The sequence below is a fragment of the Mustela erminea genome, chromosome 5 (assembly GCF_009829155.1).
Source record: "Mustela erminea isolate mMusErm1 chromosome 5, mMusErm1.Pri, whole genome shotgun sequence".
In the NCBI taxonomy this organism is placed as follows: domain Eukaryota; kingdom Metazoa; phylum Chordata; class Mammalia; order Carnivora; family Mustelidae; genus Mustela; species Mustela erminea.
Window position 1 is genome coordinate 40,345,197 of NC_045618.1, and position 26,596 is coordinate 40,371,792.

Sequence of the window (26,596 nt, forward strand, 5' to 3'; positions counted from 1 at the left end):
GAGACAGGAGGAGCCTGGCTGCCATCATGGCTGCAGTGCATTCTGAGTATCTAACTGGAAGGGCCATGGCTGGGTTTAACGCCCGGCTCCCACCGTCTGGAAATTCTTAATTTTTTTTTTTTACAAATGGTTCCACATTTTTGTTTTGTACTGAGCTCCTTCAATTATGTACCCAGTCTTGAGGGAGAGACACTTTGACGAGAGTTATGACGCTTCAGTGTTTGAGCTGTTGACATGCTGACTGGAATCTAGCCCTGACTAAGGTCATTTTGATCAGAAAAAAAAAAATTTTTTTAATCATGCTGAACTGTGTGGCAGTCAGACAACAAACTGAAGTGATAAATACATATTTTGTGGGTGAGCCTTTCTGAACTAATAAAATATTTGATTCATTAAAAAAAAAGCGGCATCTATATTAATGACTCTCCTCAAAAAAGTAACTATGCATGCTCTTTCTTTTACATATACATAAACACACAACTCGTTTCAACTTCTATATGTTTTCCCTAGGGCTTCTAATTCTTCTAATTATCATTAGACCTTCCTCAATTTAATTTGAGAAGCCTGTGATGACCAATATCAAAAGACCAATATCTTAGCCGAAATCTTACTCATTTTCAATGGTCCTCCATAAAAGACAAAGACCAAAATACTGAGGTGAAATTAAATAAAGAATCTAGGGTTTGAATCAAACTATGAATCAACTCTTATGCCTAAAATCAACTAGCCCAGGATTCTGATCTCTTAAATAAAGATAATAAATTCTATCTTGTAAAAGCCCTTTTAAGGATGATCACTTATAATACATGTAAAGTCATTAACACAGCACCTGGCACAGAGGAGCTGCAAAACAAATGGCAATTAATTAGCTATCATTACTAAACCCTTAAATGTATTTCAAGTCTCTTCTATAACTGTTAAAAGAGTCTGCACATAGTGCAATTTCTCCCCAATGAATCTGAACCAAAGTGTTCAATTAGCAACCCCCAAATGTTAGTAGGATGTAGAGTAACTGGAACCGCCACACATTGCTGGTAGAAGTATAAAATAGTACAATCACACTTCAGAAAACTGACAGTTTTTTTGAGGTTAAACATGAAAACCCTATGATCCACAATTCTGCCCCAAGAGAAGTGAAAATATAAAACATAACTCCACAAAAACAAACTGGACACAAATGTCCAAAGCAATTTCATTCAAAATATATAAAAACTGGAAATCAATTTTTCAGTTAGTATCAACAAGTAGAGTTTAAAAGACTGTGGCTTATTCATACAATGGCAAACCACTCAGCAATAAAAAATGCCAAACTACTAAAAATATGCACTTTTGTGAAGATACAAAAGAATATATATAGTATAAAATTGCATAGATACGTAATTCTAGAATAGGCAAACCTATCTACAGTGACAGAAAGCAGATCGGTGGCTGTCTGGGGTGAAGAGAGACTAAGAGCAAAAGGGGATGAAGGAATTTTTGCTCAGAGGGACATGTTCTATTATCTTGATTTGAATGGTGGCTACACAAATATATACATTTGTCAAAATCTAACTCACACTACACACATGAAATGAGTACAGTTGACCTTTCAACAACACAGATCTGAAGTGCATGTGTCCACTTACCCACGGATTTTTTTCCCCATAAATATAATACAGTATTGTTTTCTTAATAATATTTTTTCTCTAGCTTACTTTAAGAATACAGTATATAATACATAAGACATACAAAATAGTATTCATCAACTATTTATATAATCAATAAGACTTCCAGTATAACATTCCTGTTGGATACCATATCACAAAGACTTCCAGTCTTATTGATTATATAATCGATAGCAGCTGAGTTTTGGGGGAGTCAGAAGTTGTACAAGGCTTTTTGGTTGTGTCAACGGGTTGGTGCCCCTAACTCCCACACTGTTCAAGGGCCAACTGTATATTTTCTGTAAAATACACTTTGTGCTCGCTTCAGCAGCACATACACTAAAAATATATATATAAATTATACTTCAATAAAGTTTATCTTGAAGGGAAAAAAATTCATTTTTCAAGTAAATAAGGGTCAACAGGGTATACTCATTAGCTTCAGAAAGCTGTGTCCCTTTTTCAATTTTTCTATTTTATATTTTCCTTAATTTCATGTCAATCTTGGTACTCCTTTATTTTGAGGTTGTATTCATTTTCTACTGCCCTAAAACTCTCACCAAAAAACTCCAAAAGCTTCCCAGGGCTGAGACAAAGACTCTAGGTTAGGAAAAGGATCCTTAGAGCCTTAAGTTTTCCATCTCCTGGCATAAGTAATCAAAAGTCAAACATACCTTCTAAACGGGAACTCTGCAGGCAAGGTTAAAAACAGACTACCCTGAACAAACAGGAATCCTGCCTGAATTCTTACTACACATTCTGACTTTTCATAAAATTTCTTCTGTTAACAGGAAATTCTTGATCATATATGAAGGTATAAATAAATACATTATTTTTTGAAGGATCACAATATTTGAAAAATCATCAACTTATCATTATATATACTTTTAACTCACTGTACAAATACTACCTGAAAAAGAGCATCTTTGCTAAAGGGACTAGAACACTAAAAGTCCAAGGGCTTAGTATATTTAATCATTCAAGATTTATTATTCAGCAAAATTATTATATCCTATAACCATTATAAGCAAGAGTATATTCTATATGCAAAAAAGGGGGGTTATAAGCTTCAGAAAGAAGTTAAGCTCAGTATAAAAACAATCTATGCTACATTCCCAACCCCTCAAAAAATAGTTTTACATCACTTAAAATGTTTAAGCACATAGGAACCCTAGAGGAAGTTAACAGATAAAATTTAAGAACACCTGAAGTAGTTCCCTTCCAACCCTGATACTGGCAGCATAAGAAAATCATCTCACATGTACAAAACATTATTCTTCATACTGATTTAAATTGGACTACACCATATATAAAATCAGTTCTCAATTACCATTCACAATCAAGTAGCAGTATAGATAATGAAACAAAAAATCAAACTGAGATAATACCCCCACCAAATGCATTACTTTTATTAACATTAATTTGCATCTAAAACATTTATCAACAGAAGAGGGAATGGTACAACAGTGAGCCTGACAGGCAGGTAAATGGTAAAAACAAACAAGATTACTGGGCTTTCTATTCTGTCCCATTGATCGATGTGTCAATGGTACTGTTTTTGTGCCAGTACCATGCTGTCTTGATGACAGCTTTGTAATAGACCCTCAACTCTATGGTCAACTAATCTTCGACAAAGCAGGAAAGAATGTCCAATGGAAAAAAAAACAGCCTCTTCAATAAATGGTGTTGAGAAAATTGGACAGCCACATGCAGAAAAATGAAATTGGAGCATTTCCTTACACCACACACGAAAATAGACTCAAAATGGATGAAGGACCTCAATGTGAGAAAGGAATCCATCAAAATCCTTGAGGAGAACACAGGCAGCAACCTCTTCGATCTCAGCCGCAGCAACATCTTCCTAGGAACATCGCCAAAGGCAAGGGAAGCAAGGGCAAAAATGAACTACTGGGATTTTATCAAGATCAAAAGCTTTTGCACAGCAAAGGAAACAGTTAACAAAACCAAAAGACAACTGACAGAATGGGAGAAGATATTTGCAAACGACATATCAAATAAAGGACTAGTGTCCAAAATCTTTAAAGAACTTAGCAAACTCAACACCCAAAGAACAAATAATCCAATCAAGAAATGGGCAGAGGACATGAACAGACATTTCTGCAAAGAAGACATCCAGATGGCCAACAGACACATGAAAAAGTGCTCCATATCACTCGGCATCAGAGAAATACAAATCAAAACCACAATGAGATGATATCACCTTACACCAGTCAGAATGGCTAAAATTAACAAGTCAGGAAATGACAGATGCTGGCGAGGATGCGGAGAAAGGGGAACCCTCTACACTGCTGGTGGGAATGCAAGCTGGTGCAACCACTCTGGAAAATAGCATGGAGGTTCCTCAAAATGTTGAAAATACAACTGCCCTATGACCCAGCGATTGCACTACTGGGTATTTACCCTAAAGATACAAACGTAGTGATCCGAAGGGGCACGTGCACCCGAACATTTATAGCAGCAATGTCTACAATAGCCAAACTATGGAAAGAACCTAGATGTCCATCAACAGATGAATGGATAAAGAAGATGTAGTATATATACACGATGGAATACTATGCAGCCATCAAAAGAAATGAAATCTTCCCATTTGCGACAACATGGATGGAACTAGAGCGTATCATGCTTAGCGAAATAAGTCAAGCGGAGAAAGACAACTATCATATGATCTCCCTGATATGAGGAAGTGGTGATGCAACATGGGGGCTTGAGGGGGTAGGAGAAGAATAAATGAAACAAGATGGGATTGGGAGGGAGACAAACCATAAGCGACTCTTAATCTCACAAAACAAACAGGGTTGCTGGGGGGAGTGGGTTTGGGAGAAGGGGGGTGGGGTTATGGACACTGGGGAGGGTATGTGCTTTGGTGAGTGCTGTGAAGTGTGTAAACCTGGCGATTCACAGACCTGTACCCCTGGGGATAAAAATATATTATATGTTTATAAAAAATAAAAAATTATTAGAAAAGAAAAAAAAACAAGATTAAAAGTCTATCACAATCTATGAAACAGACAAACTACGAAAGAATAATTAGAAGCTAGATGTAATTTACTCCATTAATTAAGTCACTAAATTCCAATTCTTTAATTTTAATTCTACTACCATCTGTTTAATACATATCTTTATGCTATTTTAATACTTCTATGAATTATAACTTCTTCATAACATTCCTGTTGGATACCATATTACAAAATAAAGCTAACCACATCCTACCTTCCCAGTTTCTCAACAAGCCCTGAATAAAAAACAATCTGAAAACATAATCTGGTTTTTTAATTGTTTACACTTTTGGTTCAAAGATCAGAAAAACTACAGTGACCACTGCCTTATAAAAATCATTGTATTCTGGAAAAAGTTTGATGGTTCATTAAATATCAAACACAGAATTATTATATGACCAGTAATTCTACTGCTAGGTATAAGTACCCAAAGGAATTAAAATCGGGGACTCAAACAGATTCTTGTACACCAATATTAATAACAGCATTATTCACAATAGCATAATATGGAAATAACCCAACTGTCCATAGATAGATAGATTTTTAAAAATGTACACATGAGTGGAATACATATACAATGGATAATTCAGCCTTAAAAAGTAATGCAACTCTGGGGGCACCTGGGTGGCTCAGTGGGTTAAGCCGCTGCCTTCGGCTCGGGTCATGATCGAGTCCCGCATCGGGCTCTCTGCTCAGCAGGGAGCCTGCTTCCTCCTCTCTCTCTCTCTCTCTGCCTGCCTCTCTGCCTACTTGTGAAATAAATAAATAAAATCTTTAAAAAAAAAAAAAAGTAATGAAACTCTGTTATGTGCTACAACATGGATGAATCTTGAAAACACTTTGCTAAGTAAGTCAGACACAAAAGGCATACTATGGCATGATTCCACTCATCTGAGAGACCTACAAGAGGTAAATTCATAGAGATAGAAGGTAAAATAGAGGTTATCAGTGACTGCTGAGAGGGCAGAAAAGGGGAATTATTGTTTGTTTGTTTGTTTGTTTGTTTTTTAAGATTTTATTTATACATTTATTTGACAGAGATCACAAGTAGGCAGAGAGGCAGGCAGAGACAGAGGAGGAAGCAGGTTCCCCGCTGAGCAGAGAGCCCAATGTGGGGCTCAATCCCAGGACCCTGGGATCATAACCTGAGCCGAAGGCAGAGGCTTAACCCACTGAGCCACTCAGGTGCCCCAGGGAATTATTGTTTAATGGGTAAAGTATTTCTGTTTGAAGACCTCCTCCTGTGTCTTGTCCTGCATCTCTAATTGGAAGCAAGACCCAGATACAAACACAGTGATATATCCAGAGACCATATGGTGTTGGTTATGATGTTGTGGGCCCTCATATTTTCCAAACCTGCCATTTGCCAACTACTTTGACTGTAGAGCCACGTCCACTGTAGCCCATTCTCAATCAGCTTGTACTCACCTGGAGAGACATATGTCTAGGTTTGATGACCTGGTTAAACATGGTCTGTGTGCCTTACAAAAGACACTTCGTGCAGAACAGGACCGAACTACAAAGAATGTTTCCACTGGAATTGTTGGTAAAGACTTGGAGTTTACTACTTAGGAGGAGGCTGATGTATCTTCATTCCTAGAAGGTCTTGAAGAAAGACCACAAAGAAAGGTACAGCCTGTTCAACATGCTGATTAACCTGAAGAAAAGGCTGATGAACCAATGGAACATTAAGTCACAAACCAACCAGTCTTTATGTGTATTACCAAATATGTAAGAATGTGGAGCACATACTGATGACAGTAATCTATACTTTGAACCAAAAGATGCAGGGTGGTCTTATGGTATGTTTTAGGAATCAGTCCAGATATGTTTTTCCCAAGTAACTTGTCTGAAATCATGTAATGGTGTGCATTTTTCTTTGGGGATCTATATAATCATTTTCTAGAAAGTATAGTTATCTGTACTAATATTTTTGTATGAAGAACATAGTGTTTTGTGATCTTAAAGACAACTGTGAAGTAAAATTGTTTCACCTGCTTGTAGGGGGGAAAAAGAATTTCTGTTTGAGAAGGTGAAAAAACTCTGAAAATGGATAGTGGTGGTAGCTGCACAACACTATGAAATGTACAACTGAATTGTTCACTTAAAAATGGTTAAAATAGTAAGTGATGTATTATTTTGCCATAATAAAAATAAACAAGTAATGGGCGCCTGGGTGGCTCAGTGGGTTAAGCCGCTGCCTTCGGCTCAGGTCATGATCTCAGGGTCCTGGGATCGAGTCCCGCATCGGGCTCTCTGCTCAGCAGGGAGCCTGCTTCCTCCTCTCTCTCTCTCTGCCTGCCTCTCAGTGTACTTGTAATTTCTCTCTGTCAAATAAATAAATAAATAAATCTTTTTTAAAAAAATAAATAAATAAATAAACAAGTAAATTTTTGTAAATTATTGTATTCAAAAGACTTGGAGAATAAGATAAAATTGTGTGGCCAGAGATACCGTTCTTGGTGATAAAAGTTCCAAAAGAACCAAGTGAGACAGTGATATTGCGAAGATAATGAGTTTATAATAATCTTCCCAAATGTAAACAGGTTTATGATTTTCACAGCATTTTTACCTATGTTACTATATCTTATCCTCAGAGTAACCTGCAAAGGAGTCGTGATGAGTATTTCTATCAAAGGGTATGACTCAAGGTCACAAGACTAGAATTAGGACTAGAACTTCAGTATTCAGCTGTTGCATCTTACTCTTTCTACGATACCACAAATGTATCTCAAGCATGTGATTTAAAAAGTAAAGCTAGGGGCCCTGGGTGGCTCAATCGGATAAGCCTCTACCTTCGGTTCAGGTCACAATCTCAGGGTCCTGGGATCGAGCCCCATATCGGGCTCTCTGCTAAGTGGAGAGCCTGCTTCCTACTCTCTCTGCCTGTTTATGATTTCTGTCTGTCAAATAAATAAATAAATTTTTTTTTAAAAGTCAAGCTAATACACACTGAGTGCTGTAGTAGTCTTAATGTAGTATTATCAGTCTCTGAAAACAAGTCATCTTTTAAAATCTGAACAAATGCAAGTAAGATAATGAAATAAAAATATAACCTTGTTTAATTCTCACTGAAAATTGTATAATACTACCATAAGAAATTTTCTTTTTTAAGGGTTAAGCCACTTTCAAGATTAAGGCTAACCTCTGTCTCCTTTTACTATGTTTCTTTCAGTAAGTTTAGTCTTATTACTATTATTATTATTATCATTATCATTATCATTATATAGCACACTGTCATCAAAGAAGAACTTTAGATTTTCTTTGGGAAGAAAGATGCTCTATATAAAGAACATTACTTGCACCTGGAATGCTTTTCTACCTTTAGATAACGACTATACTGATTCTACTGATCAACAGTATTTTATCCCTCATATTGATTATAGTATTTCTACTGTAATTCTTTCTTGTTTTCCTCAATGGCATTATAGTAAAGATGTAAAGAACACAGTGAAAAAAAAAAAAAAAAAAAGAACACAGTGAAATTATAGGAAGGCAAAATCAGTTAACAAATAACAGTAATTTGAAAAAAATCAAACATTCCAATTCTCTAACTTCACTGTTTTGAGGATCTAGTTGTACCATATGATAATAATAGCTGGTTTTCCTTTCTAGGCTTTAGAAAAGCACTCTACATCTAAAGAAACAGTAGAGGTACCAGAACAACAACATCAATTTTGTTTAGGATAGGTCTCTATAAAAATTTCTGGAAGTTTATGTACCCTCTACATCTTTATATGAAGAAGTATCTCTTCTATATATTAGAACACTAAGAATACAGAGTAAAAAGAAGTTGCCTTTGTCCATACAGCTGCTATTTTGGCTAAGGAGAGTATGGCTCTGATTCTCAGAAGAAAACAATAGATAAAGGGTACATGCCTTGAATTGAAGCCATATTAGGACAAAAGGCCTCAACTAATGAAGTACCTTGGTAACACAGGAAAGAACCCTGAGAGCAAAAGCCTTGCTTAAAAGTACATCAGTATAATCCAGCAGTCCCAAAGACCAGAACTGTCATCATAAACAGAGGTCTATCATATCTAAATGGAACAGGTCTATGGTAGACCTGGCTCAATGACTCCTAGAAATAAAACTGTACTACTTAACAGGACATTCCTGAGGTCTCTAGATGTTATCTCTTAACATTCACTTTATTCTTAATAAAGATCCCTGAGTCTCCATCCAAATTATTTTTTAAGACAAGTTGTCAACATTTAATATCATTACTATGAGTCAAATACCTAGTTTACTCCCATGAGTACACTTTTTGAAACAGAAAAGTCCTTTTTTCAAATGATCTTTAAAAAGAGTGTGTGTGTGTGTGTGTGTGTGTGTGTGTGTGTGAGAATCTACTTTTTTAAAGGATAAAATGAATGGGTTGGTAGAAGGGGAAAGGGCACAGTCAGCCCACAGGCACCACACTGGGCAGTACCTGAGGCAATCACCCCAGAAATTCTAGGGCTATACAGTTTGAAAGATCTAGTTCCAGGCTTAACTGTTGTCTTTGAGGTCAATTACCCTAAATAAGCAAAAACACATAGATCAGAATCCCCAATGAAGATAAAAGTAAAACTAAAACCTGAGCTAAAATGAGTAACTTTTACCCTGTGTAAGAAGACAAACAGATCACTAGTTTAAGTCTTTCCCATACTAGGAGAGCCAAGGGGAAGAGTCTGCCATAATGGCATCATCGCAGAACACAAGACTACATGTATTTTACATTATGTGAGAATAAGATTTATCTATTGGAGAGGGGAAAAAAAAGTTTCTGTAAACACCTCTGACTTTATGCAACTATGTTATGTTAACTAAACAAATGGCAAGCAAAACTACTGAATATAGGCATACCTCTTGTTTTTGAAGATTTTATTTTTAAGCAATCTCTACACTCAACATGGGGCCTAAACTTAAAACCCCAAGATCAAGAGTCGCATACTCTAACTGACTAAGCCGGTCAGGAGCCTCCAAGCATACCTCATTTGATTGTGCTTCATTTTATCATGTTTTGCAGATAGTGTGGTTTTTTTACAAACTGAAGGTCTGTAGCAGCCCTGCATCCAAGTCTATTGGCACTATTTTTCCAACAGCTTTTGTTCACGTCATATCTCAGTGTCACATTTTGGCAATTCTCACAATAGTTCTAACTTATTCATTATTATTGTATTTATTATGGTGATCTGTGATCAGGGATTACAACCGGCTAAAAGATCAGATGATGCATTTAGCATTTTTTAACAAAGTATTTTTTAATTAAGGTATATACTTTTTTTTTTTACATATAATCCTATTGCATATTGAATGGACTTCAGTACAGTATAAACATTAACTTTCAGATGTGCTGGGAAACCAAGATTCATTTGACTTGCTTTATTGCAATATTTGCTTTACTGCAGTGGTCTGAAACCAAACCTGCAGTACTCCAAGACATGCCTCTATAAAACACTAAAACAATGACAGGATTTAAGAGTTATCCAGATATTTAACATAAATCAAACATACAAAATCATAAGGATCACCTGTATTATTAATTTCACAGATCAGATAAGGTTGTTATGACCTAGACCATACAAATAAAATCAGAGTTTGAATCTGAACCAAAATCTCAAATATTAATTCAGAAAGATCTATGGACCCCATGTTCGCTTAAGTATTTACAGTAGCCAAGATATGGAAACAAACCTAAGTGTTCACTGATGGATGAAGATAAAGATGATGTGCTATATCTATGCAATGGAATACTACTTGGCCATAAAAAGGAAATCTTGCCATCTGCAACAACATGGATGGAACTTGATGGTACTTTGCTAAGTGATAAGTCAAAAACAGAAACACAAATAACATATGATTTCACTTACATATGGAATCTAAAAAATAAAACAAAACAAACAAAGCAAAAACAAACTCATAGATACAGAGAACAGACTGGTGGTTACCAGAGGAGAGGGGGTTGGGAGGTACACAAAATGGGTAAAAGGGATCAAGTGCATGGCAATGGAGGATAACTAGACTTAGGGTGGTAATTACTTCTAGTATATACAAATACGAAATCATAATGTTGGAGACCTAAAACTTATATAATGCTATATACACCAATCTTACCTCAAAATCAACAAATAAATGACAAATTAAAAAACAGGGGAGGTGGGGTGCCTGGGTGGCTCAATGGGTTAACACCTCTGCCTTCGGCTCAGGTCATGATCCCAGGGTCCTGGGATCCAGTCCTGCATGGGCTCTCTGCTCAGCAGGGAGCCTGCTTCCCTTCCTCTCTCTCTGCCTACTTGTGATCTCTCTCAAATAAATAAATAAAATCTGAAAGAAAAAAAAAAAAAAGGAGGAGAGCAGAAGATAAGATAGAATATCTAGCATAGAGAAGGGATTCCAAAACTTCTGCTGAATTAGTGAAGACTTGTCTGAGCAGCTAGCAGGTTATTCTTCATGTGGAAAACACTCTGAAACATCTCTATCATCGTATCCCTTCAAACTACAATATTCCCTATTCCCGTTTCGGGGGAAGCAGAAAGGAAATTTGCCCCTCTGCATTCAATTTCAATATTTCAGAGCTCTCTCTCTCTCTTTTTAAGATTTATTTATTTATTTTAGAGAGAGGGAGAGCATGCCCACAAGTAGGAGGAGCAGAGGGAAAGGGAGACAGAATCCCAAGCAGACTCCTTGCTTAGCACAGAGCTTGATGCAAGGCTCAATCTCACAACCCCAAGATCACAACCTGGGCCAAAACCAGGAGATGGAGGCTTCACCAACTGTCCAACCCAGGCCCACCTCAGATCTCTCTTTCTTAAAGATAAAACCTATCATTATCTCTTCCCCGTGCTCCTCAATTATTCTACTCCTATCCACATTTTCCAGTGCCCCTTTTAACTATCCAGACCCAAACAGGCCTAAGGATCCAGACACCTCTTCCAAGCTCTACTCCCAGGCTCCACCCCATCCAACCGTGGCTATTCAAGCATCTCACGTTTCCTTCCCTATGGATGAGTACTATACTCAGTTCTTATCCTAAATCTCCCTCCCACTTAAGATAAAGTTTCAGATGAAAGGGATGTACTGCTGCTCTGCTATTGCCAAACATTTGATAGTTTTCTGATTTGCCTCCCTGATTATCCCAATTTCCAAAAGAAAAAGAACAAAATGGTAAGAACTTCTACTTTACAATTTATACTAATAAACTAGGATTAACTGATTAATGATCAAGTGACAAGAACTTAGGAAGAAGATACCACCATTAGAGTGCCTCAGTGGCTTAGTCACTTGAGCCTCTGACTCTTCATTTCAGCTCAGGTCATGATCTCAGGGTTTTGGGGCTGGGCTCTGTGCTCAGCAGGGAGTCTGCCTGAGAGTCCCTCCATCTCCTTCTGCCCCTCCCTGCTGAACTCCTGCTCTAATAAATAAACAAATCTTAAAACTAAATAAATAAATAAATACAAGATACCACCTTCATCTTCTCACTTTATAGTGAGTAGGGGGGAAAAAGCATATGATAGCAAAGGTTTCAATATAGCAGATTCTTAAATGTTCACGGGAAGCACAAGTAACATTTCCTATTTGGGGACTTGAAACACAACGAAGCGAAGCTGAATGACCATGTCTCAAAAATATCATCCAATATTACACTGGACAAAGTGACTTCTAAAGTCTCTCAAGATTTAGAATGTGAAAGGCTCACTCAGTTTGACAAGTGGGAGTAAGCTATTTGTAAAACTGAAATGTAAGAAGATTTTGGGTGTCACGTATATGGTCTGAACAGTTTTACTATGAACCAAAAACAAAAAACAAATGGTCTGAACAGTTTTACTATGAACCAAAAAACAGTTGTGTTTATAACACAACTATTTGTCCTCTACTACCATTTCTAAGATTCTTGATATGCTATGTGTTCATACATGATCTGTTCATTCAGCATTGTTCTCCCAGAAATGAGTTTGTGAACCTAATACAAAGTGATTATAATTTAAGATTTCAAAGATGCATACAAATTATTAATTAAAATTAACTGATGTGTTTCTGCTTCACACATTTAAGTCAAAATTAGCCATGCTATACTCAAAAGACAACTGGAGTCCTTATAATCGATCACCACAGAATTAGTACAGATGGTTGTCAAAGATATTGGCCAATATGCTCTTAAAACCAAAATGCCTAAAAATACATTGGCTATTTTCATGAATCATTAGAAATTCACACACACAAAAAAAGCTATTTTGCTACCATAGCTATTTATATGTGACCATGATGTATCCAAATCTGGACTACCCTGTGCATTTAGATCCAGCAAAATCATCAAAACTAGAGAAATTCAAAAAAGGGTAAATAATATAGATTAAGAATATTGCTAATGTTCACCATAACAAAAGCAAGAAGCACCAACTGACCATTCCCCTCCTTGAAATATTGTTTCCCTTGGCTTCTGGAATACCACACTTTCAGGTTTTCTACTTTTCTTACCACTCATCAGGCTTTGCTTCCCCCCCAGTCACCACCTAAATTTAAATTGTTGGCATTTAGTTCTCTCCTAGGCCCTCCTCATGAATTCCACAAAACATGTCCAAAACTGAACTTACCATTTCTCCTCAAATTTAAACCTGTTCCAATATTCCTTATCTAAGTGGACCCAGTAGCCACTCAGTTGCTCAAACCAGAAAGCAGTCCTGGTTTATGTAACTCCTTTTATACCTATGTATCAACCAAGCTCAATAAATTCTACCTTTAAAATGTCTTAAATTTATCCACTCTCCTTCATCACCTCTAACACCAGCTTAATGCAGGCTACCACCTCCCATGAGGACTACTAGTGCAATGGCCTCCTCAACAGCCTCAATGCATTTAGTTTAACTTCCTTCCAAATTACTCTTCAATTGCAGCCAGACTGAACTTTTTAAACTTTACACAGTTACTTATCATTAAAAACCTTCCAAGACTAAATAAAGGATTATTACCATGACTTACATAAACACTCAGAGATGTGGCTCTTATTTACAACTACAGTCTTATTTGGAACCATTCTCCCTCCTATTTTACACCCCCTCATATAACGAAATTCCTTCAATTCCATAAACACGCCACTTCTCATCTCAGTATCCCTGCACATGCTGTTTCCTCTGTCAAGAACACATTTCATTCCCTTCTTTGGCTAACCAACTCCTCTTCTGTCATCTTTCCAGGATCAGTTTAAATGCCATCTCCTAAGAGTAGCCTTCCCTGACCTCCAAACAAGACGGTATCCCCCAATGCTCCTATAGCAATCTTCTTAACATTCCTTTCTTAATATTTATCACAGCTGTTATTCCTAATCCAACACCTGCCTTTCTCACAAATCCATAAACTCCTCACCAGCAAGGACCTGTCTGTTCAGTTACTCTATTACTAGTGACTACTAAAGTACCTGGAATACATTAGGTGCTTAAAACATGAAAGTGGACTTAGTATATTACAGCATATTAAAGCTGGAGAAACATCTCTTGTAGCTCAAATAAACTTAAAAAGAAATGCACAGGGGCACCTGGGTGGGTCAGTGGTTTAAGCCTCTGTCTTTGGCTCAGGTCATGATCTCAGGGTCCTGGGATCAAGCCCCGTGTCGGGCCCTCTGCCCAGCTGGGACCCTGCTTCCTCCTCTCTATCTGCCTGCCTCTCTGCCTACTTGTGATCTCTGTCTCTCAAATAAATAAATAAAATCTTTAAAAAAAAAAAAAAGAAATGCACAATGCATTTGTTCAATCCAGAGATCAAAATTCCATTCAAATCAATCCGTGGTTTGCGGTTTAAAAAAAAAAAAAATACTGCTATATTACACAACTATATGTCCCATACCAACATAAGACTCTATCTAGATGTTACACTTTGGGTTTACATTTGCTTTGATTCAGCCTTATTCTCCCTGCACAGACTGTTTTAGAACTAGTTCAAAGTGGTTAAAAGATTTCAGAGACTCATACACAAATGAACAGTTTGATTTTATCCCTATGTACAAGTTAAAAAGAGGCACCTTGGTGGCTCAGTGGGTTAAAGCCTCTGCCTTCAGCTAAGGTCATGATCCCAGAGTCCTGGGATGGAGCCCCGTATGGGGCTCTCACTCTCTGCTCAGCAGGGAGTCTGCTTCCTCCTCTCTCTCTGCCTGCCTCTCTACCTACATGTGATCTCTGTCAAATAAATAAATAAATAAATAATCTTTTAAAATATTTGTCAATCCTCCCCTCAAAAAATTGTTAACCCAAAGAACCAAAGACTTCTAAGAAGTTAGAAAAGAGGTTATGATACAACCAATTGAGGAATCTCAGTATTCAGCTTTTCAAAAAGAAACTATATATGTCATTACCAAAAAATTTTTGAACAGTTACCTGTTTTAAAGTAGCATACAACTATATGAGACTTCACTAATGCTTAATAAAACAACCTAACAAGTATAAAACCAAGAAACTTAACATATCCATGCAATAGTTATATAAAGGATTTTCAAGTATAACAAAATAGAATAAACATTTAAATAACTTTTAATTATAGAAAATCCTTGCTTCACTTTTAAGAAACAGCACAACTTACGTGGGGCTTAATCAATTGAAGAATAGAAAAAAAAAAACAAGGATAGCTATGAACCCAAAGTAAATCAAATCTAAGCTGGAGAACTTACCTCATAAAAGACCCAGCTGCACGTGCAATATTTTAGTATGAAATATAATTTACAATTGAGGAAAGTGATTGATGGGTTTTTCTACTACTAAAATATATGCAATTTCTGACACTTATTGTCTAAATCATCAACTCTAGAAACTCTGACATCAAAAGCCTGTTTTTTATGAACACGTTTTTGGCATTTTTAAAATTTATTTTATTTTATTTTAAGTAGGCTGCATGCCCAACTTGGAGCTTGAACTTACAACCCTGAGATTAACAGCCGCCTGGCACGCCAGAAAAGTACTTTTATACTCTTACTTCCATTCCTTTTTCAAAATGGGCAGAAGGAAGCTCAGCTTTTTAGGGTTTTTTTTTGTTTTTTTTTTGTTTTTTGTTTTTGTTTACACTCATTCCATCTCTTCCACATAAAGCCTAGTTTAGTGCTTAAAAACATGTAAAATAAAAAGTGTTTCAGAAATCCTATTGAAGAAGTAAAACTCAGAGCAATCATCAGTTCTCAACTTAGCTTTTTTTTTTTTTTAAAGATTTTATTTATTTGACAGAGAGATAGCAAGAAGGGGAATATAAGCAGGGGGAGTAGGAGTGGAAGCAGGCTTCCCAGCAAGCAGGGAGACTGATCCAGGGCTCCATCCCAGGACCCTGGGATCATGACAGGAGCCAAAGACAGACATTTAACGACTGAGCCAACCAGGTGCCCCTAAACAACTTTAAACTTTATTTCAAGAGAAGTGGCTTCTCATGGAATTCTTAAGAATGGACTTAGGGCTTAAAGAATCTTAACATTTCTGCATTTAACATTAATATCTGTAAACCTGAAATGTGATATACCCTTTCTTATTTAGGACACCTGGAAGCCAGATGGAAGGAAATTTGCTCATATACTTAAGCATAAAACAAAGAGCACAAAGAATTACTTTAATACACACACACACACACACACACACACACAGAGAGACTATGCTAGTAATGAGAAATCCAAGTCATAAATGTCTAAGCAGAACCCTTTTCAAGTATTTTCCTCTTTTCTCAGTTAACTGCATAGTATTTATTGTGTTCTGTAATTTATTAAAATATAGTGATCTGATTTTAGGGGATTAAGCCTTACTATATAATCAGGAAACATAAACTCTACTTGACTATTTTTTAAAAGATGAAAAACAGGGGCGCCTGGGTGGCTCAGTGGGTTAAGCCTCTGCCTTCAGCTCGGGTCATGATCTCAGGATCCTGGGATCGAGTCCCGCATCCGGCTCTCTGCTTGGCAGGGAGCCTGCTTCCTCCTCTCTCTCTGCCTGCCTCTCTGCCTACTTGTGATCTCTGCATGTCAAATAAATAAATAAATAAAATATTTGGGGGAAAAAAAGATGAAAAACAGATAAGTCTAGTCACAATGCACAAGGACAGCCCACATTTTAGAGCTTACTATTGCCCAAAGTCATTCCAAAACTATATACACAATAAAGCTTGGTCTTCCAATGGACACACTGCTGCTGTTTTACCATAGTCACTTCTCTTCTCATTTGTATTACAAATTGTTACTAAATGAATAACCCATAATTTGTGTACCAATACAAATCCTATCTATGAGGGATTGTAGAGTACCAAAACTAACATTTTGTATATGGTGGAGAAGGAGAGACTTAGCAGGAAATCTGTAACTACACCAACCAGGTCATTTTGTAGACCTTTGCAAGGAAACAAAAATAAAACTATCAGATCATCATCACATTTTTAACTAACATATGTTACGACATAATTACAATGACCACATTTTGGTTACGACATAATTACAATGACCACATTCTACGGCACAAGGTTGTTTTTTCATTGTTGTTGTTTTGTTTTGTTTTTAAGATTTTATTTATTTATTTGAAAGAGAGAGAGAGAACACAAGCAGAGGGAAAGGCAGGCAGAGAGAGAGGGAAAAGCAGACTCCCCCTGAAGCAGCATGAGACCTCCTGACTCCAGGTCCTTTGTTGAGAGAAGTAAGTAAGTTCTCCCTCATCTGAATATCTATAGTATTTTTACCTATAAAGCACCACATCACATTTTCCTCTTATAAAACAGCTAACCCATATCTTGCTGCCCCTATTAGGTCTATGTTTGATTTATGTTTCTACTACCCACAGCCTAAACTAGGTAACCTTTAACTAGCAGTCAATAAGTAAGTTTTTGGATTAATAAACAACAGCATGCACTCACATGCTCACACCCACTCACACACACAAACACACAAAGGAAAGGGGCGGGGGAGTCTGGGAATTTAGTTTTGCCACAAGCTCAATATGAATTATGTGAAAGATAAAAACACAAAAATCTAATGATATAATAGAAATGTGGTATACAAACCAAAGGCAGCCAGAATCTAAACTTTTCCTTTTAGTAGTTACACTGTATTTGGAATATAGTATTAAATTTATTTTGAGGTGGTCACTAAAAACTTATGAAGGCTTAATGATTGCTTATTATTTCATGGCACTAATAAAGAATGGATAATTTAAAAATATCTGAAGGTAAGGGTCATAAAAACTTACATGAATTATTACCACTAAAATTTTTATCTGGAAAAACAGACCTTAAAATGAAACTTTTTACCTCCTTTGAATCAAAGTAAGAGATTTTATAACTTAAAAGTGCTTTTTTCCACAATGATCATTTTTTTAATATGGAAAATAAATTAATCTAAGTAACACATTTATTTCCCAGCTTCCACTCCATTTATCATCAAAGCTCTTCTATGGACTTCTACAAGATGACTCTTCCTTAAATGCTTCCTTTTTCATGAAGGGAAATACTTTGTTTCATAGCATTTATTATCTGATTTTTCATCCATTAAATGTCTTTTTTTTTTAAGATTTTATTTATTTATTTCACAGACAGAGATCACAAGTAGGCAGAGAGTCAGGCAGAGAGGAGAGAGAGAGAGGAGGAAGCTCCCTGCCAAGCAGAGAGCCTGCCGATGCAGGGTTGGATCCCAGGACCCTGGGATCATGACCCGAGCCGAAGGCAGAGGCTTTAAATCACAGAGCCACCCAGGCACCCCACTAATATATTTCTTAAGCATCTGTACATCTGTATACTTAAGCATAAGTACAAATAATAAACATTACTAAATAGTAGCCAAGATGTCTTCCTGTGATGAACAAAAAACACAGATATAGAAAAATAAATATGAAATACATGAAAAGGTAGACAGAATGAATCAAATTGCCAATGGTACATTTCACCTATTTAAAGGTTCCAAGGAAGGCATAAGTAAACCTTTAAAGAAGCAGAACTTGAACTGTACATTAAAAAATGATCAAGATTTAAGATAAATAACAGAAAACAAACCATTCATGGTATACTCAGCAATTAGATCATTCTAGGTGAAAAAGACAGTTAATGTTGGGAAACAGAATAAAGTTTAGAAAAATGGACTACAACTAATTTAGAGAGAATCTTGAAAGCCAAGTTAAGAAATCTGGCTTACAATCATTAATTGAAGACTTTAGAGCAATAAGCTGACATGGAAAAGGAAGCATTTAAGGAAGAGTCATCTTGTAGAAGTCCACAGAATAGCTTTAATGATAAATGGAGTGGAAACTGCGAAACCTATTAGGAGCTAAACAATAAATCAGGGTTACACCAGTAGGAAAAACACAAAAGGAATAGATTTACTTATTACAGCAAGCAAGGGAGAGAGTCTAACAAAGAGTACTCCAAGATTTTGTATCTGAGTACCCCTAACACACAGAAAGAAAAAAAATATGGGGTTTAAGTGAGCTAGATCTGGCTCAAATCTATGCTGTAAAGAAATCATTAAACTTCTCCGAGCCTTAGTTTTCTCAGATATAAAAAGATATTTACCTTGATTGGGTTTTCAGAAGTTACATAAGAAAACGCATATAAAGCATCTATGCACCTGGGACACTCCAGGCACTAAATGTGATTTTTACCATTCTCCCTTGGCTCCCTGTTCTTTATCCCTTAACAAATCTGAAAATCCCTTAACATAGGTAATCTGTTTACAAACTCATTTTAGAAATGATAAAATGGAGTTATGGGTGCCTGGGTGGCTCAGTCACTTAAGCATCTGACTCTTGATTTTGGATCAGGTCATGACTTCAGGGTCCTAAAATCAAGCCCCATGTTGGGCTCCACACTGGGCATGGAGCCTGGTAGGATTCAGTCTCTCTCTCTCCCTCTGCTCCACCCCACTCCTGTGCTCGCTCTCGCTCTCTCAAAATAAATAAATTAAATAAATAATTTTTTTAAAAACTGAGTTGAGAAATTAAATGACTAAATGACATAAAACCAGCTACCTTCACTGTTGGCCCCCTAAGACAGATATATCAACCCATAAGACATATAAAAAGTAGTTGGAAATTATGAAAAAGAATCTTCTTTAGCAACACCTAGGTGGTGCCATCAGTTGAGCATCCAGCTCTTGGTTTCAGCTCAGGTCATAATCTCAGAGCCATGACATTAAGCGCTTTGCCCCACCCTGTCCTCAGCACAGAGTCTGCTTAAGATTCTAACTTCCTCTCCCTCTGTTCCTCCTGCCTGTGTTCTCTCAATCTCTCTCTCTCTAAAATAAATAAATCTTTTTTAAAAAATCCTCCAATAATATAAGACTGGATTTATAAATTTAAAAACATTTTAAGTTTGACTGCTTCCTTAATATAAAAAGGATAATCCATTTTTATAGAAATCTTTTTTTTGCATATTGCCAAATTCTAGTATAGGCTGAATTTCCAAATAGGGACCTTTCCATTAAAGAAGGAAAATTTATGGTACAAAATTTCTTCTTTTAAGTTAAATATAGGAAAACTTCAGACACAGCAATAAATTTACTCACCTTCCATGGGCATGGAAATTTAGACGTAAAAACTGGTCCTCATGTGAAACTGCTCTTTTGGCACGCTGGTGTTTTTGGTGTAGTGAATCCACATCATATGATAATCCTTCATAATGTCTAATGTATTTATTTAAAGGATTTCCATACTGACCTATAAAAAATAAACAGTTCAAATTAGTATCATTCTGATGATCCATTCTAGTTCTAATATGATTCCACGATTATTCAAATATCTACTAATACGTATGAAACACGGTCTCACTAATGTTAGTATTTTCACATACAGTTTTTTAAAAAAACTTATTGGCGCCTGGGTGGCTCAGTGGGTTAAGCCGCTGCCTTTGGCTCAGGTCATGATCCCAGTGTCCTGGGAACAAGCCCCCCATTAGGCTTTCTGCTCAGCAGGGAGCCTGCTTCCCTTCCTCTCTCTGCCTGCCTCTCTGCCTACTTGTGATCTCTGTCAAATAAATAAATAAAATCTTAGAAAAAAAAAAACTTATTGTAATAGGAATTTCAACCAAACACAAAAGTGTGAATATTAGCCATAGGTTTGTCTTTGATGTCTTTTATCAGGTTACGTTTTCTATTAATACTTCGTTGATAAAAACTATCAGGAACAGATATTGACTTGTGTCACCTGGTTTTTCTGCACCTAGTAAGTTGATTATATGGATTTTTTTCTTTTTAGTTTATTAATTATAGTGAATTAAATTGACTGATTTTCTAATATTAAACCAAATCCACATTACTGAAATAAACCCTATTTGGTCATGGTGTATTATCTTTTACAGTCACAAGACACACTGGTCTATAGCTTTCTTTTTCTGCACTATCTTTGCCAAGGTTTGATATTAGAGTAAAAGAGGAGTTGGAAAAGTATTCCTCTTTTTCAATTTTCTGTACACTTTTATATAGAATTGGTATTAGTTCCTCCTTAAATGTTTCATAGAGTTCACCAGCAAAGCTATATTGCCCTAAAGTTCTCTTTGTGAAAAGTTAATTAACTACAATTTCAATTTCATATATAGATAAAGAGCTATTCAGGTTATCTACTACTTTTTTTTTTTAAGATTTACTTATTTATTTATTTATTTGACAGACAGAGATCACAAGTAGGCTGAGAGACAGGCAGAGAGAGGGGGGAAGGAGGCTACCTGCTGAGCAAAGAGCCCGATGTGGGGCTTGATCCCAGGACCCTGGGATCATGACCTGAGCCAAAGGCAGAGGCTTAACCCACTGAGCCACCCAGGCACCCCTAGGTTATCTAAAGTGAGCAGTAATAATTTGTCCATTTTTCCTAAATTGTTGAAAGTTACAGAAATAAATCTGTTCATAATATGCCCTTATTATGCTTTTCATATCTTTTGAATCTGGGGTGATGTTACCTCTCTCATTCCTGATTCTGGTAATCTATATCTTTTCTTTTTTGTTCCTGATTAGGATGGCTAGAGACTGATTTTTACTGATCTTCTAAAAAAATTTAAAAAAAAAACTTTTCCTTTGATTTTCCCTCATTATTTTTGTTATCTATGTGTTGGTTTTCACTTTGTTCTTCATTTTTTTCTGCTTACTTTGAGTCTAACTGTTCTTTCTTGTTTGTTTCCAAAGGTAATATCACTGATTTAAGACTTAGCTTCTCAAAAAAAAAAAAAAAAAAAACTTAGCTTCTTCTCTAATTCAGATGTTTACTGCTATAAATGTCCCCATTATACAGCATTAGCAGCATCCCATAGATTTTGTTGTTACCACTTTCATTCTATTCAACATATTCTCGAATTTCCTTTTTGACCCTTGCATGTCCTTTTAGAAGTCTGTTATTTACTTTCCAAATACTGAAGATTTTTCAAATACCTTTCTGTTACTGACTTCTAATTTAATCCCACTATAGCCAGAAAACTTGCTTTGTGGTATATATCAATCCTTTTAAAATCAGACACTTATTTTATAATCCAGAATATGATCTATCTTTGCAAATATTTCATGGGCACTTGAAAATAATATGTATTCTGCTGTTAACAGTAAGTGCTCCAAAAATGTCAATCTCTGTTCTTATTGAATCAGAGTATTCTATAAATGTCAACCAGGTCAAGTTGGTTGCTGAGGTTGTTCAAGTCTTCTATATCCTTAATGATTTCGATCTACCTCTTCTATTATCAAGAAAGGGGTATTGAAATTTGTTTATGATTGATTTTTTTTCTATTTCTCCTTGTAGTTCTTTGCTTCATTGATGTTGGAAGCTGTTATTATTATATGCATAGATGTTAATGATTATCATGCCTTTTGGATTAATTCATCCTTTGTCATTATCAGATGATCTTTATTCTTTTAATATTCTACGTCCTAAAATCTACTTTGGTATTAATATGGCCATTACCCTCTTTTTGGGGACTAGCATAGTGTATCTTTTCCCATCCTTTTACTTTTAACCCATTTGTTTTGGGTTTTTGTTTTGTTTTGTTTTATTTTTAGATTTTTATTTTATTATTTATTTGAGAGAGAAAGAGAGCATGAGCATGAGGGGAGAGGCAGAGGGAGAAGCAGACTTCTCACTGAGTGGAGAGCCCAACACTAAGTGGGGAGTCCAGCATGGAGCAGGGAACCTGATGTGGGACTTGATTCCAGGAACCTAGGATCAGGACCTAAGCCAAAGGCAGCTGCTTTACCAACTGAGCCACCCAGGCGCCCCTGGGCTAATTATTTTTATGATTCCATTACTATCTCTTCATTGGATTATCAGCAAAATTCTGTGTGGTTATTTCAGTAGTTGCTTTAAGGCTTTTGGTATATATCATTAACTTATCCCAGTCTACCATTAACAGTTCAGGTACAAGAACCTGACATTACTATACTTCCACTTTCCTCTTGCTGGCCTTTAGAGGTTATTGCCATTGTATATTTTACTTTTTATAAATCTCACAATATACTGTTATTGTTTTGGTTGAAACAGACAATTATCTTTTAATTAGATTAAATAACAAAGAAAAAATCTCTAACATTTCCAGGGTTCTTTATTTCTTTACGTGAATCCATATTTCCATCTGGTATTATTTTCCTTCTGATTTCCTCTAACACTTCTTCTGCTGGTAAAAAAAACTCTTCCAGTTTTTATATGTCTGAAAGTCTTTATTTTGTCTTCATTTTTGAAAGATATTTTCACCGGGCATTCCAGGCTGTCAGGTTTGTATTTTTTCTTTAAATACTTTAAAAATGCTGTTCTACCATCTTTTCACTTGTATTTCTTCTGAGAAGAAATCTGTCATCCTTATCTTTCCTCCTCTGAATATAATGTATCTTTTCCTCCCTAGTTTGCTTTTAAGATTTTCTTCCTTATCACTGGCTCTGAGCAATTTGATTACGATGTGTTTCTTCATATTTCTTGAGCTTTATTTCAATGAAATTCTTGGATCTACGGGTAGACAGTTTTTCAAACTTACTTCTTCAATTTTTTTTTTTAACTCTTTCCACCCTTCCCCAGAAGGACTCGAATTACAAGTGTATCAGGTCGCTTAAACTTTTCCCACAGTCAACTGGTGGCTTTCCTCATTCATTAAAAATTCTTTCTTCTCTTTATTTTGAATTGTTTCTACCGCTATATCTTCTAGTTCACTAATAATCTGCAATATCTAATCTGTTGTTAATGCCATCCACTGCATTTTCCACTGAAAACAGTATAATTTTCATCTCTAGAAGTTAAAATTTGTGTTTTCTATTTTCTCTGTCTATACTTAACTTTTTAAATACATGAAATAAAGCTATAATACTCTTCTAATGTTCTTGTCTGTTAATTCTAATATCTGTGTCACTTCCAGGTTGACTCCAATTAATTGTTTATTCCTCTCATTAGAGACTGCTGTTCTCCTGCTTCAGTGCACGCCTTATCATCTTTCATCAAATAGATGTCAGACATTGCAAATTTCACTGTTCTAAGCTTTTTTTGTATTTTCATAAACATTCTCAGGCTTTGTTACAAGAGAAAGTATAGTTATATGGAAATAGTTCAAGCCTTTTGGGTCTTGCATTTATGATTTGTTAGGGGGGTCAGGAACAGTGTTCAGTGTAGGATTAATTATTCCCCCACTATTTTTTTTTTTTAAGATTTCATTTATTTATTTGACAGAGAGAGACTGGGAGAGAGGGAATACAAGCAGGGGGAGTGGGAGAGGGAGAAGCAGACTTCCTGCGGAGCAGAGAGCCTGATGGCCTGATGCAGGGCTTGATCCCAGTAGACCGGGACCAAGACCTGAGCTGAAGGCAGATGCTTAATGACTGAGTCCCCAGGCGCCCCATTCCCCACTACTGAAGCAAGACCTATTTGAGTGGTCTACCCCATTGCTCCACAAATTCTGAGTTTTTTTCAGTCTAGCCAGTGAGAAGAGGCACATTTCCTGCTCTATGTGAACACAGGGCACTCTTTCTTTCCCTGGCCTCAGGTAGTTTCTTCACATGTATGCATCATTGATCAATACTCTGCCAAACACTAGGGGAACCCTTTGCAGATCTCAGGAATTCTCTCTCTATGCAGTGCTTTTCACTCTGATGTTCTGTGAACTCTAGTTGCTTTGGTCACCCCCTCCCCCCAACCCTAAGTTTCATCTTCTTAACTCAGAATTAATTGGCCTCCATCTAGGTTCCCTCCCATATCACTGCAGATGGAAATTTTCTGAAGATAGAAAGCTGAAGCAATCATAGGTCTTGGCTCATTCGTTTCCCGTCTCTCAGGGATCATCATCCTTTACCATCTGGTGACTAGTGTCTTTCAAAGCTGTGGTTTCTCTGGTTTTTGTTTGTTTTTTCCCTGAGTTTCCTTAGTTTGTTTCAGGCAGAGGCATAAATCTGTTCCTGGTTTCTCCATCTTCACCATGAGCAGAAGTCAAAAGGAGTGATTCCTTAAGGTATCAGAATTTCTTCCTAAAGAAAACTGCCTTCTTTTATAAAACAGAACACCAAAATTTAAAAAAAAAAAAAAAAAAAAAAACTATAATGGGTAGTCATTATACAGCTAAGGACACAAACTCTTACGTCAAATCATCTGGGTTTAAGTTCTGAAGACTGTGCACAAGGTAAATATATGTAACACTACTGAGCTGTACACTCAGAAACGGTTAAGGTAAAAAATGTTATGGTAAGCATTTTTTTTTTTACTAGAATAAAAAAATTATCTAGTTTAAATACCATTACCTTCATTTATTAGCTTGTTGCCCTCATCAAATGGAACACTCACCTTCAGTGCCCCATCCTTAAAATTGGAGAGAAGCAGAATACCTCTCTTTAAATTTTTTTTTTTAAGATTTTATTTATTTATTTGACAGAGAGAGATCACAAGTAGGCAGAGAGGCAGAGAGAGAGAGAGGAGGAAGCAGGCTCCCCGCTGAGCAGAGAGCCCAATGTGGGACTCGATCCCAGGACCCGGAGATCATGACCCGAGCCGAAGGCAGCGGCTTTACCAACTGAGCCACCCAGGCGCCCCAGAATACCTCTCTCTTAAGGCTATCTGGATTATGATTTAAGCCATGTGTGGCAATTAGCAAAGTGCCTACAATACCATAGAGCCTCAGTAAATTATTCATCATCATCATCTCCTCCATCTCTTCCTCTACTTCCTCTTCCCACACTTGCCTTTGAGACCTACATACACAAACTGAGGCCATAAATTGAGGAATAAACACAGAACTGGGTTTCATTCTGATACTTCCTACCTATGACTAGATGACATGGGTAAATATTTAACTTTTTTAAAATCTCAGGGTTCCTATCTGTAAAACAGAGACAAAGACTGTATGTAACCTGCTTAGCACAAAGGCTAGCATTAAAAGGTCATTTAATGTAAACTATTATTGAGTCACTTCACTGTCCTCTTAAATGCACTGCTCTCAAGAGAGATGACAAGAATGGAGTCCTAAACTAGAATCCAAAAATATCTTTGCAACTAACAAAGAAAATACAGTGAACCCAGGATATAAGAGATGACAAAGCCTGCTAATATGAAACTTTTAAAAATCAAGACTAAATAATGGAATCAGATATTATGCATTTTCCATATTCTTTAGAAATATTTTTAACTCTATACTTGGGTTGTAAAAAACACCCCGCACAAGAGAAAATATCAAGAAGAAATCAAGAATGAGGAAGTGGTAGTATGAGAGCTTTTGGGTAGTTTCTTTCATTTTGAAAATCAATGTGGGATTTCCATTGGATAACTGAGTTGTATTTAAGTGGACTGAGTAGCCACAGCACACACTTGGCTTTGCAAAGTTATTGCTTCCTCTCCTTTTTCAACACCAAAAAAGTCAACTTTTTAAGTCACAGTTCAGATAAAGTGTTCTGCCACTTTTAATAACTTAAAACAATCAACTACTGGTGTTCTGGTGACATGTGATAAAAGCTCAATTATTTGCATGGATGGAACACTACTGAGAGAGTTATCAGTCATCTTTTCTCTGTCCCACACACATAGG

The 26,596-nt window shown here is 36.4% G+C and overlaps 1 protein-coding gene and 1 pseudogene across 1 annotated transcript in view; one reads left to right on the plus strand and one right to left on the minus strand.

Annotated features, from left to right (window-relative positions):
* Positions 1-26,596, minus strand: part of ADAM10 (ADAM metallopeptidase domain 10) — a 135,648-nt gene that overhangs the window by 81,016 nt on the left and 28,036 nt on the right. The window contains exon 4 of the mRNA XM_032342678.1: positions 20,142-20,292. Within this exon, the coding sequence (XP_032198569.1) occupies positions 20,142-20,292 (151 nt within the window). The remainder of the gene's footprint in view (positions 1-20,141; positions 20,293-26,596) is intronic.
* LOC116591978 lies at positions 27-6,352 on the plus strand (annotated as a pseudogene).